This window comes from Dermatophagoides farinae, chromosome 5 (assembly GCF_024713945.1).
Source record: "Dermatophagoides farinae isolate YC_2012a chromosome 5, ASM2471394v1, whole genome shotgun sequence".
Lineage (NCBI taxonomy): Eukaryota > Metazoa > Arthropoda > Arachnida > Sarcoptiformes > Pyroglyphidae > Dermatophagoides > Dermatophagoides farinae.
Genome location: NC_134681.1, coordinates 3,880,564 through 3,898,718, shown reverse-complemented (window position 1 = coordinate 3,898,718; position 18,155 = coordinate 3,880,564). Strand labels below are relative to the sequence as shown.

The 18,155-nt window shown below is 30.1% G+C and overlaps 2 protein-coding genes across 2 annotated transcripts; one reads left to right on the top strand and one right to left on the bottom strand.

Annotated features, from left to right (window-relative positions):
- The first annotated feature begins 1,853 nt into the window (after positions 1-1,853).
- Positions 1,854-9,315, top strand: LOC124489916 (uncharacterized). Its single transcript, XM_047052340.2, has 6 exons — positions 1,854-3,172; positions 3,516-3,664; positions 3,744-6,159; positions 6,231-6,746; positions 6,808-7,587; positions 7,652-9,315. The coding sequence occupies exons 1-6, from the start codon at positions 3,049-3,051 to the stop codon at positions 8,428-8,430; spliced, it is 4,764 nt and encodes a 1,587-aa protein (XP_046908296.2). The 5' UTR covers positions 1,854-3,048; the 3' UTR covers positions 8,431-9,315.
- Positions 9,316-9,349: 34 nt separating this feature from the next.
- Positions 9,350-12,668, bottom strand: LOC124499359 (uncharacterized). Its single transcript, XM_075731424.1, has 5 exons — positions 12,125-12,668; positions 11,787-12,026; positions 11,388-11,648; positions 10,815-11,266; positions 9,350-9,476 (listed from the first exon to the last, which is right to left on the bottom strand). Exons 1-5 carry the CDS (start codon positions 12,620-12,622, stop codon positions 9,350-9,352), a joined length of 1,578 nt encoding a protein of 525 aa, XP_075587539.1. The 5' UTR covers positions 12,623-12,668.
- Positions 12,669-18,155: the final 5,487 nt, after the last annotated feature.

The following is an 18,155-nucleotide window of genomic DNA, read 5'->3' as shown; positions in this document are numbered from 1 at the left end:
ATGATTGTCAAAATTAAAATCAATGAAAAAAAAACAAATCAAATCAAGACATTCGTATCGCATTCATTGAGAAAAAGAGCTAAATGAACATGTTTGCCTGACGGATATTCAAATAATTTTCAAGTTCAATGTTCAAAAGAGAGAAAGAGAGAGAGAGAGAGAGAGGCAGACAGAAAGAACAACGAGAACAAAAAACATGGAAAAATTTTATCGCATAATCGTTGGTTTCCAGATTTTTTTTTTTTTTAATTCAATTCCCACCAGTTTTCATGAAAAAAAAAATTTTGACAACGGTAAAGATTAAATTCCATGTCAATTTTAGATACATTTTTTTTTGTTTGATCCATTCATTTCGTCTAATTTTGTTTGTTGGATCCAGTGAAAAAAAAAACATTTAAACAAAACTTTGATCGCTTCTTCTTCTTCTCCGAAAAAAAAAAATTAATCATAATCATAATAATGATGATAACCAAAAAAAAAAAAAATAAATTTTGATAAAATTTGCTACTGAAATTTTGTCTTTTCTTCATCGAAAAAAATTTTGTTTCGTTTCGTTTCGTTTTTTCTGTCGGTTAAAGATAGATATAGCCTTCAAATCAAGCTGTATGGTTATTTCACACACACACACACACATTACTGCTGCTGCTGTTATTCAGCCGAATTTTTTTTTTTGTTTGTTTCAAATTCATTTTGCTCATTGACATTGACCTTTTCATTGGTTTTTTTTTTTCGTTTGTTTGTTCGGTACATTTTACAACAGATAATAAATGTCAAAGGAAAAAAATTTCAATAAAAAATTGTCAACAATTTATCTAATCTGATTGAGTGCTTAGGTCCTTTGATCATGTTTTTGTGTTTTTTTTTTGTTGGGGCTTAATTGCGTTGTTTGTTCTTTTTTTTTCTCAACAAAACAAAAACAACAACAACAACAAAGAAATGGAGTGAAAAAAAATCGGCCAATCAACCTGAAAAATCAATATGAACAAACAAACAAACCATTAGGTCAATGAAAGTGAATATTATTAACTGGAGGGAAAAAAATTGTGGTATATTTGTTCAATCAATTGATCAATCAATTGATCAATCGATTCATTCAACTGAAAAATCAAAAAACAAGTGTTGAAAAAAAAATTGTCAGTAGCGCCATTGATTTTTTTTCTTCATAATAATTATGAAAAAAATTGATTGATTGATTGATTGATGATTGATTGTGATGTGTTTGCAATTTTTTTTTGTGGTTTGAAACCGAAAAATATGAATTTCAAAGTTTAATCGATTTTTTTTTGTTCGGATCGATTTTGTCGATATCGTGTGCTAGTGTTGTTTGTCATCATCATCGAAATTATTTTCAATTTTACAATTTTTTTTTAAATTTTTAAAAATGTGACTCAGAGAGAGAGAGAGAGAGAGAGAGAGTGAATCCTGTAAATGTGTGTGTGTGTGTGATAAGAAATTTCAATCATACTCAAATATTGACGAGATAATAAAAGAAAAAAAGAAATCATCGATTTCCAATCATTGATTACAGAAAGAAAAGGCGAGAGAGAGAGAGCAAGCAAGCAACAAGTAGTGGAATGGTCAACAATTGTCATCATCATCGTCATATTGTACAGAAGAAAAAAAAATTTTCTCCATATCATCATCATAAAAATATTACAGTGCAAAAAATCTTAATTTCTGATTTCTGATATATATCTGTTTGTGTGTGTGTTTGGTTGTTCATAACAACAGAAAAAAAATCTGTCATAGTGGTATTATTTGATACAATAAAAAAAAAATTGTTTATAAATTTGATGATGATTATTGATTATTGATTATTGATTATCGCTGCTATCACATTGAATATATATATATAAATAAATGATAAATAATCACATTGAGATCGATGTGAGAAAACGAAGTGCTTTTAAAAAGGATCACATCTTTCATCCATCGAAGTTTGATTTGATGTTCAATCAAAATAGCCAAAAGAAAATAAAAAAGTGAAATAAAAAAGAAATAAATCAAACATCACAACCACAGATCAACGTAGTGATGATGATGAAAAGAAATATTGAAATTTCATCATCATCATCGTCATCATCATCATCATCATTATCATCATCAACATCAATATCAACATAAACATAGTCATCATTGTGAATAATAACTGAATTATTATTGTTCAAGTTTTTGGTGTGTGTGTGTGTGTCTGAATTTTAAAATTAAAAAAAAAAATTTCTGAAATTAAAATTAATTAATCAAATTTTCATCTCTTTTCTCAACAATAATCATTAAAAAATGGCTCTGGACAGATTTATCCATTTGATATGAAATCATAATGTTACGTAAAATGTCATCATCATCATCAATGAAATATCGACAAAATTATATTGTTTTTTGACAACAACAAAAGAAAACAACAAAATATCATCATCATCATTTTATATATGCAACAACAGGTGAACAGACATATATAATAATGCTATATATTAATTGATGATCAACTTTTGCATAATAACCGTAAAAAAAAGTGCCATTTCCATCTTTATTTCCATTTTCAATGTCCGATTTTATAAATCGGTACATTTTCGTCTGTCTGTGTGTGTGCGAGTGTTATGTGCCAGAATTTTTTTTTTCATTATAAAATGTCGCCATACAATCCATCAATCAATTGATCTAAATTAATATGTTGATTTAGAGATAAACAAAACGTTACCCATTATCAATCATAATCATCATCATTGTCATAATTATCGTTTTTACAAGGAAAAAAAATTTGTCTGATTTGTCTTGCGAAAAAAACTTGCACGTGCATTGCACGTTAACTTTTTTTTTGTTAAATTAATTAATTGTTTTATTACGAATACAAATTCGTTTTCCATACGAAAGATAAAAGAAACAGAACAAAATAAAAAAAAAATCAACAAAACACGTGTTCGCCAGTGTGTGTGTGTGTGTGTGTCTGTTTGCATATGGTTGCAAGAGTGTGCCATCTATCGTTTTTTTACCAATATCTTTATCAATCGTTCATCCAATTTAATCCAATATAAAAAACGATAGCCAAAAATGCAACAACAAATGCGTTATGAGGCCGAATATTTTGACGATAAAAAACGTCTATTACGGGCCATTTTTAATGAAACATTGGCCCAATGTAATGATGCATTACATAAACGTAACATCAGTAAAGGTAAAGTTTATTTTTTCATTTACATTTTTCACTTTTCATCACATCCATCGATTAAATCCATAATAAAGTGACTCATATATGGAAATTGCATGAATATATGAAGTTATGATGTGATTTTAGAATTTATTTCAGTTTTTTTTTTGTGTAGAATCAAAAAAAAAAGATAACAATTCTTATTTCAAGCAAATTGTCATCAACAAATGATGATTGGCAAAATTTTTCTTGGTTTTTTTTTGTTGTTGTGTTGTTTCCATTAAAATTATGATTTTTTTTTTCATCAGCACAATTTCAATATTATTCATTCAAAATTGTTTTATTTTTTTTTTCGTCTGTTTGTATGCAGATAAATTCCAGGAAATGTCATTAAAATTTGATGATGAACGTTATATACGTAATATGTTGGACAATCCAATATCAATCGTATTGATGGGTAGCCGGCCATGTGTTAAAGCTCGTATAGTTAATTATATGCTTGGTTATGAGCTTTTACCTGTAAGTTATGATGCAAAAAAAATTCAATTCAATTTTTTTTTTACTTTGATTTTTTTTTCTCGTCAAAAAAAATTCATAGGTATTCGATGTATATGATCCTGATTATAAACAACCAAGACGTTCTGTACGAATTCAATATGGTACACAAAGACGTTTAGCATTCTGTATAAGACATTTTGAATTATTAGAATGTTCACCATTACATACTGAACGTGTTGTTTCATTTGAAGATCTTCGTTTAGATTTTCTACAAGATGATCCAACATTATTAGCATCAGCTAATGGTACACATGATGATCTTTTATCATCGAATCCAGAATTATCTGATGGTTATTCAGATGGTTTACAAACATCATTAGTGAATGGTATGACCAATGGTGATCGTGGCGGTATCAATGGTGGTAGTGGTGGTAGTAATGCTTCCAGTGGTCTTGATTCAGCTGGAAATGATCAATCATCTAATACACCGACAACATTATCATTTAATTCATCATGTTCATTGATAAAATCGGCACCAACCACTACATCGAATCATGTTAATCGTCATAATAATCATCAAGTAAGAATGGCCGGTCAATCACGGCCTCAATCAGAAAAATTAAACCAGACGAATACAGCAAATACAGGTGCTGCAGCAGTAGCTGCTGCTGTTAATCATGTGATACAAAATGCAGGTGGTGGCGGTGTCAATGGTGTTGGTGTTGGTGTTGGTCATCGCCATGGACATTCATCAGGTTATTCTAGTCAACAAAATGTCAATCTTTTATTACAACAACGTGGACAATCAGGTGGACCTGTTGGTGATAATGGAAATGTTGTTGGCGATGGTAATGGAATGGCAACTATTAAACAAACGACGATGAATCTGAAATCTAGTTTCGTACCATATGATGATCTAGAAGATGATGACGACGACGATGATGATGATGAAGATGTTGAATTTGGTGAAGATGAAATGCTTAGTCAAACAGATTTTGTTAACGAAATGACCACAATGGAAATTGTATTGCCACATGAATTATTGGAGAAAAATCTACAGATACGTGTCGCACCGGATGTTGAATCATTTGATTTGATATATCGTACCACATTTAGCCGTACTAATCCAATAATAATATATTGTTTTGAAAGATCGGATGAAATGCTTACCGAAACCGATCGTCGTCATTTACAACAATTACGACAACGAATGCCATCGACGCCGATATTTTTTGCCCATATTATGGATTTTAATTCTGTTTATCATCATCATCCTGCTGGTGCATATCCATATCATGCACATCCATCATATCCATTGACGAATCCTAATGGATCACAAACTCATTATCCATCATCGAATATGTATCGTTTTACCATGGATCCACCAGTAGCACCAAGTCGTATATCGGCAAAAATTTCCAATGTAAAACAGCAACAACAAAAACAACAACAACCACAACCACAACCACAAATAATCGTTGATCATATGAACGATGAAGTCAAATCCAACTTGAATCAAACTAAGTCAAATGGTAATTCATGTTCAGCTGAATTTATTCCAAATATTACGAATCCAACAACAAAGACGACTACGACGACGATGAATATGACAAAAACAACAACGGCGAAAAAATTGCCTGCACGTCGTAATACACATTGTTTGGGTGAACAACCAATTGGTTTGGTTTCATTGAAACGTTCTGAATCCACATCATCGACACATTCATCACCATGTACATTACCATCACAGACAACATCATCATCATCATCATCATTATCATGTAGTAATAATACAACACAAAGCAAAAGTATGCAAAGCATTAATAAATCACAATCATATCTACAAGGTTCAGAATTCATATGGAAACAATTAAGAGAGATGGGTTTCTTCCAGGAAATGCCTTCAACAGTTGCATTACAAGCGCCAATGGATAGGCGGCAAAAACATCAATCAAACGGTTATTATATAATCAATGATAGACCATTTAAATGCTCCAAACAGAATGCCGACAATGGAATGGATGTATCGTCACGTTTTATTTGTCATTCATATGAATTTTGTTATTTTGTTGATTTTTTTCGTTCAATATTGAAATCAAATCTTGTGGTGGCGGCAACATTGTTGAATGAAATCCATAATCAATTCATACAGTACTATATATTCACTGCATTCGATATGACATGGAATCTGAATTATTGTATACCAAAACGTTTGGAATATGCACGTAAAAAAGAGGCTGAACTATATATGTCATTAATGGGTATTGCTAATCGTAAACAGGAAGAAATTCGTCAATTGATTGGTGAAACATTACAATTTATGCGTGATGATATTCTTACACAGGCTTCATCATATCGATTTGGTAATCCAGTTTTCAACACAAATCCAATGGTATCGGCTGCCGAAGTGAAACATTGTGCCGAAGAAATACAGGATTTTGTATTCATGACACTTAATCGTGCTATCGCTGTTAAATTAATTGGTTCCGTTGATATAATGCGTGAAAGTTTTATTGGTATGTCTTTTTTTTTATTATTGAAGAAAAAATTTTGATTTTGTCTAATACTTAATAAAACAACCCTATAGGAACCTTACAACGTTGTCTAAAACAATTGGAAGAATATCGACAACGTCGTGATACATTTGGTTTTGGTGGTGGCAATGGTGGTGGTGGTGGCGGTGGCCATTTAATAAATAATGGTCATAATAATAAACATTTGATTGCTGATAATATGAAAATGGTTCCTGTAAATCCAAAATTAATAAATGGTCATTATAATCATCATCATCAACGTGTGCAAGAAGAAAAAATTGATTTAGCATTATCACGTTTGTTGAATTTAGCATATTCAATCGAGATTAATGCCAATAGCTGTTCATCAATGTTGAGGATATTTTGGGAAAAAATGAAAAATTTTTTCCTCATGCTTAGCATCGCATGGAAACCAACCTGTCGTATTGATGCTGAATGGAAACGTAAAGTGTCAGCTGATTTGTTGGATAATTTATCTGAAGCTAAACTGGCTAAATGTATTTGTACACAATTTCGGGAAAAATTAAAATTAGCACATGAAACTTTTCTGAATTCATTAGCTAATCTAGGTATGTTTATTTTTTTGGTTTTTTTATATTTTTTTTTCTAATGTTTTTGGTTTTCAATTAGAAACAACATTGGTCACACGATTGAAAGAAATTGATCATCGTCGTCAACAGGTACGAAAAAATGATGCACCATTATTTGCAAGGCTAGCATTGGAATCTACATCGTTTATTGATGCCATTCTTTATGGTTCACCGGAATTGGGTAAAGAAATCGGACGTGGTCAATATGGTGTTGTGTTTTCAACGAAAAAAAGTTGGGGCAATTATTCTCGGATTGCCGTCAAATCAATAATGATCTGTGATGATAAACATTGGAATGATTTAGCCATGGAATTCTATTATACACGTTCATTACCTGAAACTGATCGTATTGTACAGATTCGTGGTTCAATTATTGAACATAATTATAATGGTGCATCATCATATGTTTATCTTATTATGGATCGTATGGTTCGTGATTTATATGTTGGTCTTAAATCCGGTTTAGAATGGTTACAACGTTTGCAGATTGCATTCGATGTTGTACATGGATTACGTTTCCTACATAATCATGGCCTTATACATCGTGATATTAAACTCAAAAATGTACTATTAGATAAATATAATCGTGCAAAAATTACCGATCTTGGATTCTGTAAATCTGAAGTTATGATTTCTGGTAGTATTGTTGGTACGCCCATTCATATGGCACCAGAAGTTTTTACTGGAAAATATGATTCAATGGTCGATGTTTATGCATTTGGTATACTATTCTGGTATATTTGTGCAGGATCCGTTGAATTGCCACAGATTTTTGAACAATGTCATAATAAAGATCATTTATGGATTGCCGTTAAAAAAGGTATGGATATTTTTTTTTTGGTTCTGTTCAAAAATCACCAATCCGATATTTTGTTTTCATTTAGGTCTTCGACCAGAAAAACTTGCCATATTTGATGATGAATGTTTCAATCTAATGGAACGTTGTTGGGCTGGTGATCCATTGAAACGTCCATTATTAGGTGAAGTTGAAGAAGTTTTATTGGATATTAAAATGCGTCATGAACGTGAATATTATACTAATAATCCGATTCAAATCACCAACAATGGTAATAATGTTGATGTAATTCGTCAAGAATATTTAAATGGAAGAAAAACATTACCAAAAGGATTTTCACCACGAACCAAACGATTATCGATACAAGAACAGCAACAGCAACAATTTATTCGTCAAATGAATGCTGTAGCAGCTACAACGGCTGCAACGACAGCAACAACGGCAATGGCTATACCAAATCCTAATCCAACAATGGGTGGATCATTATCACCGACAAAAAACATTGCAAAAATACCATTACCACTTCCATCATCAACGTCATCGTCACCACAACAACAACTACCACCATCGTCATCTTCAACATCATCATCATCAAATGTCACTGATACAACTGTGAAAACCGTAACCACGACAACAACGAATAATGAATTAGCAACAATTGTCAATAAACCGATTTATGAAAATGAAAAATTGATAAAAAATCCAATTACAATTATAAATGATAATAATAATCATCATCACGATGATCCAGATGATGAAGATCGAATGAAAATGAAAACCGAAATGAAGATAATAAATTCATCGCCACCATTGTCAACATTTTCAGATACCGATATAACAACAAAGATTGCAACGGCAATTGTTTAATTTGTCTTTTTTTTTCTTTTCACTTCATCCATTCTATCTATCTATCAAACACACCCAATCAATCAATCAATCAAAGCACATCACACACTGAACAAACACTCATATCCACTTTTTTTTGCTATTTACATTATCGTTATTTATTCTGTTTTTTTCCAATTTTCTCCATTATTATTTCGGCCAAAGATTATTGTTTTATTTTTTTTTTTTGATAAATTATCATATTCTCTTTACTCACAAAAAAAGAATGAAAGAAAAAAATTCAAAAAAAAAATTCCAAATCCAAATCATCAAACAATGATGAAAAATTTAAATTTTACTGCACATTTTTTGTAACCAAAATTTCATTCACTGACATTTTCAATTTTCATATCAAACACAATATGAGTGCATGTGTGTGTGTGTGTGTGCGTTTGGTTTTTATATTCTATTCACGGGTCATCATCATTCATTCACTTTTATAGTCTAATTATTCATCATTTTGCTTTTCATCATTTTTGTCATTTTTTTCTCTCACTCATTCACTCACTCACACACACACACAAACACACATTGATTTGACGATGAATTTGTAATGCTTTTTTTGTTGTCGCCAATAATTTTTAAACATGAATTGTTCAACAATTCAAAAGAATGACCATTTGTTATTTTGTAATTTATAATGAAAAAATGAAAAATTTTATTATCCAAAAATCATATTTCAACAACAACAACAGCAGCAGCAGCAGATTTTTTCTTCTCATTTTCACATTAATTTCAATATATTAATTAGTGATAATTTTGGTAGTAGTAGTGGTGGTGGTGTGACGGGAAAATGGGTTGAAAAACATTCATTTTTTTTGTTTTGTTTAATTTAAATAAATTATCGTTTTATTTGAAACAAAAAAATTGTATTTTGTGTATGAGTGTGTACGCGTGTGCATTACGTTTCATCACCGGCAATTTGTTCCTGTTGTTGTTGTTCTGTTTCAGTTTTAATCGTTGTAATATGTTGTTGTTGTTGACCATGGCCATGTAAATTAATACTATTATTATTGCATGCCCTAAGCCTTTTTGATGATGATGATTTAGTGATTATGGTTGATTTTGATTGAAATTCCATATCATCATCATCATTTTCCATTTTTGTTGTCGTCGTTGAATTATTACGTATCGCTTTTTTATTCATTGACAACAATTCATTATTATCAACATTATTGATCATCATTATTCTATTTGTTTCATTTACAATTGGAATCGATAATGATGATGATGATGATTTAATTTGATTATCATTATCAATATCTTCAATGTTTGTGGTTGTCATTTGTTTTATATTGAAATTATCATTATTTTCATTCATTATTGATGATGATGATTGATAATTATGATGAAGATGATGATGATGATGATGATGCCATTGATTTGTATTGCCATTAATCATCATCATATTTGATGATGATGATGATGGATTCCATGATGATGATGAAGATGATGATAAAGGTTGTACTAATAATTTTGTTAATTGTGACATTGATTGTGATGGCGTTGTTATCGCCATAGGTTTATGATGATCCATTAATAAATTTATTGGCGATGATTCTTGATTCTGTTGTTGTTGATGATTATCTTCTTGTTTCACTTGTATTATATTTGAAAATGATTGATTCTTAATCATTGATTCTTCATCATCATCATCATTATTTTCATGTTGATCGGATAATGATGATGATGGCCAAAATGTAGATGCTGTTGTTGTTGTTATTTGTGGTAATGGTGGTATTGGCGGAGGTGTTAGTGATATTGATGGAATATAATTGGCACTTGATTGATATCTGTGATTAGGATGATTATATTGTTGATAACCGATTGATGAATAATTATCACCACTAACACTATTATAATATGATGATGATGATGATGATGTATATGTAGATTGATAACAAGGTGGAACATTGAATAATTGTTCACTTGTTGATTGTTGTTCCATTGATGATGATTGTGGTCCTGTTGCTGTTGTATATGATGGATGCATCATTGTTGATGGATAATATGATGATTGATTATGATTTACAGTTTCTGTTCCAGTAATACCGGATATTGGCCATGTTGACGTCGTTCCATATGATGATAATGGCTGCTGTGTTGTTGTAAAATTATTATTTGTTATATTCTGATTTACATATCCAATGTCCATCATCATATTATTCATTGATGATGTTTGATGATGATTATCGATTTGTTGATGATTATCCATCCATGGTTGATGATGATAATGTGGATTTAATGTAGAATTCATTATTGATTGTGATAATGATGATGTTGATGATGTCATCGATGTGATCATATCATCATCACTCATTGTTGATATTGTTGTCGATGGTGTTGTTGTTGTAAAAGCCGTTAACATTGATGAAGTCGATGATTGATTATCATTACCAATTACCATTGCTGCAACAGATGCCGATGCTGCTGCTGCTGCTGTCGATGATGATGATGATAATGATGATGTCGATGTTAATGGTGGTGAAATGGATGATAATGTTGTTGTTGTTGTTTTATTTGTAGCAATTGTATTTGTAGTTGTAGTAGTAGATGTTGTTGTGGTTGAATTTGTTGCACCGGTATTTATTCTTTGTTGCTGATTATAGAATGGTGATGTTGGTGAATAATGTTGATGTTGATGTTGATGAATATGTGGATCATATGTTGATCCAGTCGATGAATGATGAAGATTTGAATGATGATGATGGTGATGATGATGATGATGACTGGAAGAATAATGATGGCTACTTGGTTTTTCACGTATATCTTGAAATGCTTTTGCAAATGGATTATAACGAATTTTTAAATGTGTTACCTTTTAATTTATCATGAAGAAAAGAATCATGAGAATGGAAGAGAAAAAAAATTTGTTTTTCAAATTTAATAACAATCAATCGATCGTAATCGATTTAAAAATAATTATTATTATTACTTACATCTTCATTTTGATATGCAGTAACCGCTATAAATTGTGTCTCTTTAAATGTATAGGTAACAATTTTATTACCACCACAAAATGAATCAATACAATCTTCATTTATTATCGAGTTGTTGTTATTATTTGTTCTTTCACCTCCATTATCTGATGATAATAGATTTGATCCAGTTATTGTTATTCCACCATCTATATTACTACTACTACTATTACTACTAACAACAGGCGATATTGATGATAAACATTGATTATCTTGATTTGATGATTGTCCACCGCCAACACCAACACCACCACCATTATTATTAAATATATTCACACAATCATTTGATGTTGATGATGATTGTCCGAATTCATCATCGCCAACACAAATATCATTATTATGATCATTGATAGTATGAAAATTTTGTTGATTTTGATATAATGATCTAGATAATACACATAATGCATCCATTGTTAATTTTGGTGATGATGATATCATTGCAGCTGATGTTTTTGTTGTATCTAAATGATTTGTCGATGTAGATGATGATGATGTCGGTGTTGTTGCAGCAGATGATGATGATCCGGTATTGTTTCCCGTTGATTCAATACGTACAATATGAATTCGTGGTTGATATTTATGCAATGAATTTAGTACGACCTGAAAAAAATGGGAAACAGAGAAAAAATTGTTTTTTTGATTTTTGGTTATTTGATCGTTTTTTAGGATTATATGTTTTTTTTTCATTAAAATTTTACCTTTTGCCAGCCTACCTGTCCTTGTTGTGTAGTTGGTTTATTGGTTAATTTAACTTTTGTAAAACTAACAACTTCTTTCATCCAATGTGCACCAAAATTCGGTGAATCTGGATGAATATAGAATGTTTGAAGATTTTGTGGTGGTGGTTCCGATTTACCGCCTGCAACCCAATTACCATTTAGATATTTCCAACGATGTGTACCGATTTGTACAAATTCCAATACAATTGAATACATTGCACGATGTTCAAGACCATCAATTTGACAACGAATCAATGGAAACATACGACGACCACCTTTTGTCACAATCATTTCATTATTAACATCACAAAAACGTTTCCATATTTCAATATCCATTAATTGTACATTAATATGTCGATGTTGATGGGTATTTGTTGTCGATGTTGTTGTTGTGGTTGTGGTCGTGGTCGTGGTTGTGGTTGTCGTCGATGATGATAATAAGGTTGTTGGAGTTGTTGTTGTTGTTGTTGTTGTCATACAATTAGAATTGGTTGCAGTGTTTTGTTCGAATATTTTTCCCGATGTTAATGTTGGTAATGTTGTTACATCATATGGATCAATGGCCGTCGTTAATAGATTTGTTGTTGTTGCTGTTGTTGCTGATAATGGTGATGTAGATGATGATGATGATGATGTTAGATTTGCAAATGTTGATGACTGTTGATAATATGAAGTATGTGGATGATAAAGAGAATCATATAAATATGAACCACTATTTGTACCGGATATTGAATTTGATTGATGATGATTATGATAATCTATCGATGAATTTTGATGATAATGTGGATGATGATAATGACGATGATCATTTGATGAATAAAATGGATGATGATGATAGAAATTATTTGAATCTAAATCATGATGATGATGATGAGGATAATAATAATGTGATGATGTATTCAATAATGATGATGATGATGGTGTTGTTGTTGTTGTTGTCGATGTTGCTGTTGTTGTCGTAATCATTGTTGTTGTTGTTGTTGTTATATATTGCATTGATTGATCATAATGTAAATAATTTGAATACAATTGATAATCATTTGTCAATGATGATGATGGTGATGAATTATTAATATTAGAAGATTGCATTCTTTTTTTTTGATTGATTAATTGATTAATTTTTAATCATCAATTATAGATCAATAATTTCAGAGCATTTTTTTCTATCATCATCATCATCATCATTATGATCATATATCACACAATCGTTTTCAAAAATCACAAAAATCATCATACAGATTACATACACAAAACAAAACTGAATGATGATCATGAACAACAACATTGACCAACAACCAAAAACATCAAATAGCTACCTGATAGTGGAAATGTTTTTTTTTTCTATTTATTTTCAACCCAAAATATATTTTTTTTTGTTTTCAATCTTTCTCATTTTTTTTTCATTCTTCAAACTAACTTTATTTCATACTGTGTATTTTTCTTTCTTTGTATTTCATTTTACATACATCCATTCTCATTCTTTTTTTTCGTTTCATTTCATTTCGTTTGTTTCTCTGATGTTCACATTTTTTTTATGAACAACAATCACATGAACACACACACACACACACACATAAATAGCCATTGCAATAACCAATCATCAAATACGTATATGAACAGCAGCAACAGCAGCAGCAATAATAACGAAAAACTTGTTGTTGTAAAAACAGAAAAAAAAATTTCTATTGATTACAGATGATGATGAACCAAAAAAGAAATTTTTTTTTGAAGGACTTGTGTGTGTTCACGATATATATGTATATTTTATTTCATTGTTGCGCTAGCTTTTTTTGTTTTGTTTTTGTTTTAGTCCCCGATACCGCTGCCGATGACGTACATGATGTTGATGATGTACAACAGCATAATAAAAAAAAAATTTTATTTAAAAAAAATCCATAGGTAGTGATGATGAAATTTTTTCGATAAATGAAAAATCAAAAAATCAGAAAAATCAATCAAAAAATAAACTTTCTTGATTTATTTTGTAATCATCTCTCTCTCTCTCTGTATGATTTTGATTTTGTTTATTCACTAGATCCAATTAATCATGGATGATGAATGAATTTTTTTTCCCGTTAATTTTTTTTTCTTTCGAAATTTTTTTTTCATCTTTCATACATCATGATGATGATGATGATGTTGAAGCAATTTAATTGGTTCGTCCATGTCCATGTTGTTGATGATGGCCACAACCACAACATTATTATTTTGTATGCGTGTGTGTGTGTGTGTGTTCTTTTTTTTCAATGATGATAAACATCTTAGCCACCACCACCAATGATGATTGAACGAAAAAAAAAATTCGCTCTATAATGTTTAAACACTTAAAAGTTATCATCATCATCATCATTTTTATATACAAAATAATATTAAGAAAAAGAAAGAAATAAGAAAAAAAAACCGGTGTCTCTTTTGAAGCATTCCTATTGGACACACACACACACACATCATCATTATCTTTCTATATACACTGATGATGATGACGACGATGATGATGATGATGATGATGAGGATGTTTATATAGAAGTAGTAAATATAATCGGCAATAGTGTGTGTGTGTGTGGGATGTACAATTACAAAGAAAATGGGCGTCATCGAATCGACATATATTATAACCACATTTTTTATATATATAGCAGAATTTAGCAATAGAAAAAAAGGTGGCGCCTTTTATATCCATTGGAAATATAATCTATATGATGATGATTAATTGATTGAAATCAATGGCAGAAAAAAAATTATGGATAAATGAAAATGGAAAAAATAATTAGAAGAAAAAAATGGATCGTATTAATCGATTGACCGAATGTTCACGAAAATCCAATTTTTTTTTGGCTTTTTTTTGTTAATTGTCAAAAATAGATGACCAACCAAAAAAAAAAAAAAAAAAAAAAATGGTGATTGTAAACAAATGAGCAACAATGTGTCTATATTGCTCATATTATTCACACAATTGAAACCAGATTTAACCAGTTTATCAATATAACCAATCACTACAACCGCCAACACCACCACCACCACCATCATCGATCGGTCAGTGGAAACAAAACAAAAAAAAAAAAATTCATTTCGGGTTATATAACAACAGTCCAGTTCAAAAAGAAAAAAAAAACAATAGCCAAATGAGAGAAAAAAAACCGAAATGGACAGGTTGAACATCGATTCTTTTTCTCCATGATGATGATGATGATGATGATGATGAGAAAACATCAAAAGAAAATGATGCGATATATTATATAACCAGAACAACAAAGAAAAAAAGAAAAAGAGCAAATTAACTATTGTAAAAAAAAAGAAACAACAAAAAAAGAAAGAAAGAAAGAAAACAAATTTAAATACACACTAACATCGGAACATGGTTGTTGTTGATTCTCATACAAAGAAATAAAGAAGAACAAAAAAAAAAAGACAAAAGGCCATAAAAATTTTCTTTCTTTCTTTCTTTCATTCAATATACACACAAAACTTGAGTTTAAATTTTTCTTTTCTTTTTCGTTAAACAACAACATAAAAAAAACGTTGTGTTTTTCTCTCTGTGTGTGTGTGTGTGTGTGTGTGTATTTAATGAAATATTTGGTGTCCAATTTGTTTTACCGCGCCGTCCAAAAAAAAAGCCGACAATGTCCGCCACCGACAACAATAATAATAATGCTGCTGCAATCTAATTCAATCTATATGCAAACACACACTATACACAATGTTTTAAAAGTGGGGGAAAACAAAGATTGAACCAAATGGTGTGGATTGAAAAATTCACCCGTTTTCCATTCATTGATATTGATATTGATTGATTCCGGAATAATAATAATAATAATAATAATAAAATCTAGATCCATTTCCGGCGTGTGTTTTTTTTTATTATTTTTATTTTTTTTCATCACCAATTATAAATTCGGTATTAGACAATGTTTTTTTTTCATCATTTTCTTCGTAGGTGTATTTTCTGGAAATTTTTTCTTTTCTTTTCAAAAACATGTTTACACACCACAACAACAACAACAACAACAACAGCAAATAAAATGGAAAAAACGATGCAAAGATAATAAAAAAAAAAATCGAAAAAAAAACAAAATTGAAACCGAATATATTTAAATTAGTTGAAATTGCAAAACCAAAACGAAAAAAACCAAAAAAAAAAAGAACCACAAAAACTAAAAACCTTGTCGTTGTTATTCAAAACTTGTTGTTGCTGTATAAATAAAATCATCATTTTATTCAAACAGTGAATGATTGGCCAAAAAAAAAAAAAATTTTAAGTTAAAACAAAAATAAAACAAAAAAGACAAATAAAGTTTTTGAACAGAAAAAAATCTACCTTCCATCCATCCATCTACAATACACCATTATCAATCGATCAATAAATCCCCTGAAACAAAACCAAATAAATGATGATGACGATGAATAACAATAAAATGGAAAAAAAACAACGTTTGTACAAATACCAACAACAACAACAACAACATGGCACTTGAATTTTTTTTTCCTTTTTCACTTGATTCTATTTATTTATCTATTTTTTTTCAAAGCAAAGAAAAAAAACGATGCCGACAAATTGTTGAATTGATGATGATCAATTGCAATTGTTGTTGTTGTTGAGTGATTTGAAAAAGAATTTGATTGATTGATTGATTGATATTGTTTTTTCGGATTGATTGATTTGATTTGAAAATTGATGTTCAAAAACAAACAAAAAAATGATGCCATGATGGTTAGATTTCAAAGTCAAGTTGATTTGACTAATAGGGAGATTTGGTTAGAGAACAAAAAAAAATGACAAAATCCGATCAAGTGGATATGGATTCTAACAAAAAAAAATGCTAATAGATATGAGCAGAAAACAAAAAGAATGAAGAATTCAACAAAATTCGTGTGTGTGTGTTTGTTCAAGTGTGCAATATAATATATTTACCGAAAACGAGAGAAATAGAGAGAGAGAGAGAATGAAAAAAAATACCGAAAATCAATCAACAAGAGAAGCAATTAGGTAAAAAAAAATATTGTAAAAGTAAACAACACAGTATGAAACAATGATGCTTGAAATTTAAATTTTCCTTTTTTTTCGTTCGTTCGTTCTTTATGAATGTACCAAACAAACAAACAATGTTGGAATCATGATCAATTGTGCATTGAATTACAAATAATAAGGTTATTGAATCTGAAATTCTGTTAATGATGATCAACATCAGTTTTTTTTTGTTGTTGGCCGCATCACATGGAATTTTTTTTTTCGCTCATAGAAAATTTCAAAAAAAAATTCGACAATTTATGACCTAACTCTTTTTTGTTTTGTTTTGTTAAACTTGAAACAATTTTATCATCAAAATTTTTTTCTGTTTTCATCTACCCACAACGTCCTTGTCGTCGTCAAATTATTACCAATTTAGACTAGACATTCGACGCCACACACACACACACACAAACACTTGTAGTAGCTACAAACAGCCATTTACATTGTAACAAGACCATTCTGTGTGTGTGTGTGTGTGTGTGTGTGTTTTCCTTTGTACTTTTGACGACAAAATATTCTCAACTCTATTTTTGGGGTAGAGAGAAAGAAAGAAAAAATTATGAAATAAAACAAAAAGAAGAAGAAAATCTTGTGAAAAATTATTATGATAATATAGAAAATGATTAGCGAAAAACAAAACAAAGCAAAAAAACAATTCAAATTTTCCCCATACCAAAATTTGTGAATTTTTTTTTTGTCTTCATCATCATCATTGCTCTGTGTTATGATGATGATGATGATGATGATGAACATTGTAACAAAAAAAAATAAATGAAATAAAATGCTTCACATCTATTCATTGAATGAGGAAAAAAAAGGGCCGAATCATCATCAACGATAATTATTTTGTTTCATCGTTTGTGTTTCAATAAATAAAAAAAAAAATTTCCACACACACACACACACACAAAGTGAGAAATTCATGTCAAAATTGATTGAACGCTACCGATCACATAACAATCAACAATAATGATGATGATGATGATTGCAATGAACTAACTC

What these genes read in the sequence shown, in the direction of transcription:
- LOC124489916 (XM_047052340.2), top strand. Translation starts at nt 3,049, where the DNA reads ATGCAACAACAAATGCGTTATGAGGCCGAATATTTTGACGATAAAAAA. An exon ending in TTGGTTATGAGCTTTTACCT is followed by an intron (nt 3,665 to 3,743) that starts GTAAGTTATGAT and finishes AAAAATTCATAG; the next exon opens with GTATTCGATGTATATGATCC. An exon ending in ATGGATTGCCGTTAAAAAAG is followed by an intron (nt 7,588 to 7,651) that starts GTATGGATATTT and finishes GTTTTCATTTAG; the next exon opens with GTCTTCGACCAGAAAAACTT.
- LOC124499359 (XM_075731424.1), bottom strand. Translation starts at nt 12,622, where the DNA reads ATGACAACAACAACAACAACAACAACTCCAACAACCTTATTATCATCA. An exon ending in GACAGGTAGGCTGGCAAAAG is followed by an intron (nt 12,027 to 12,124) that starts GTAAAATTTTAA and finishes CATTTTTTTCAG; the next exon opens with GTCGTACTAAATTCATTGCA. An exon ending in TATATCAAAATCAACAAAAT is followed by an intron (nt 11,649 to 11,786) that starts TTTCATACTATC and finishes GGTGGACAATCA; the next exon opens with TCAAATCAAGATAATCAATG.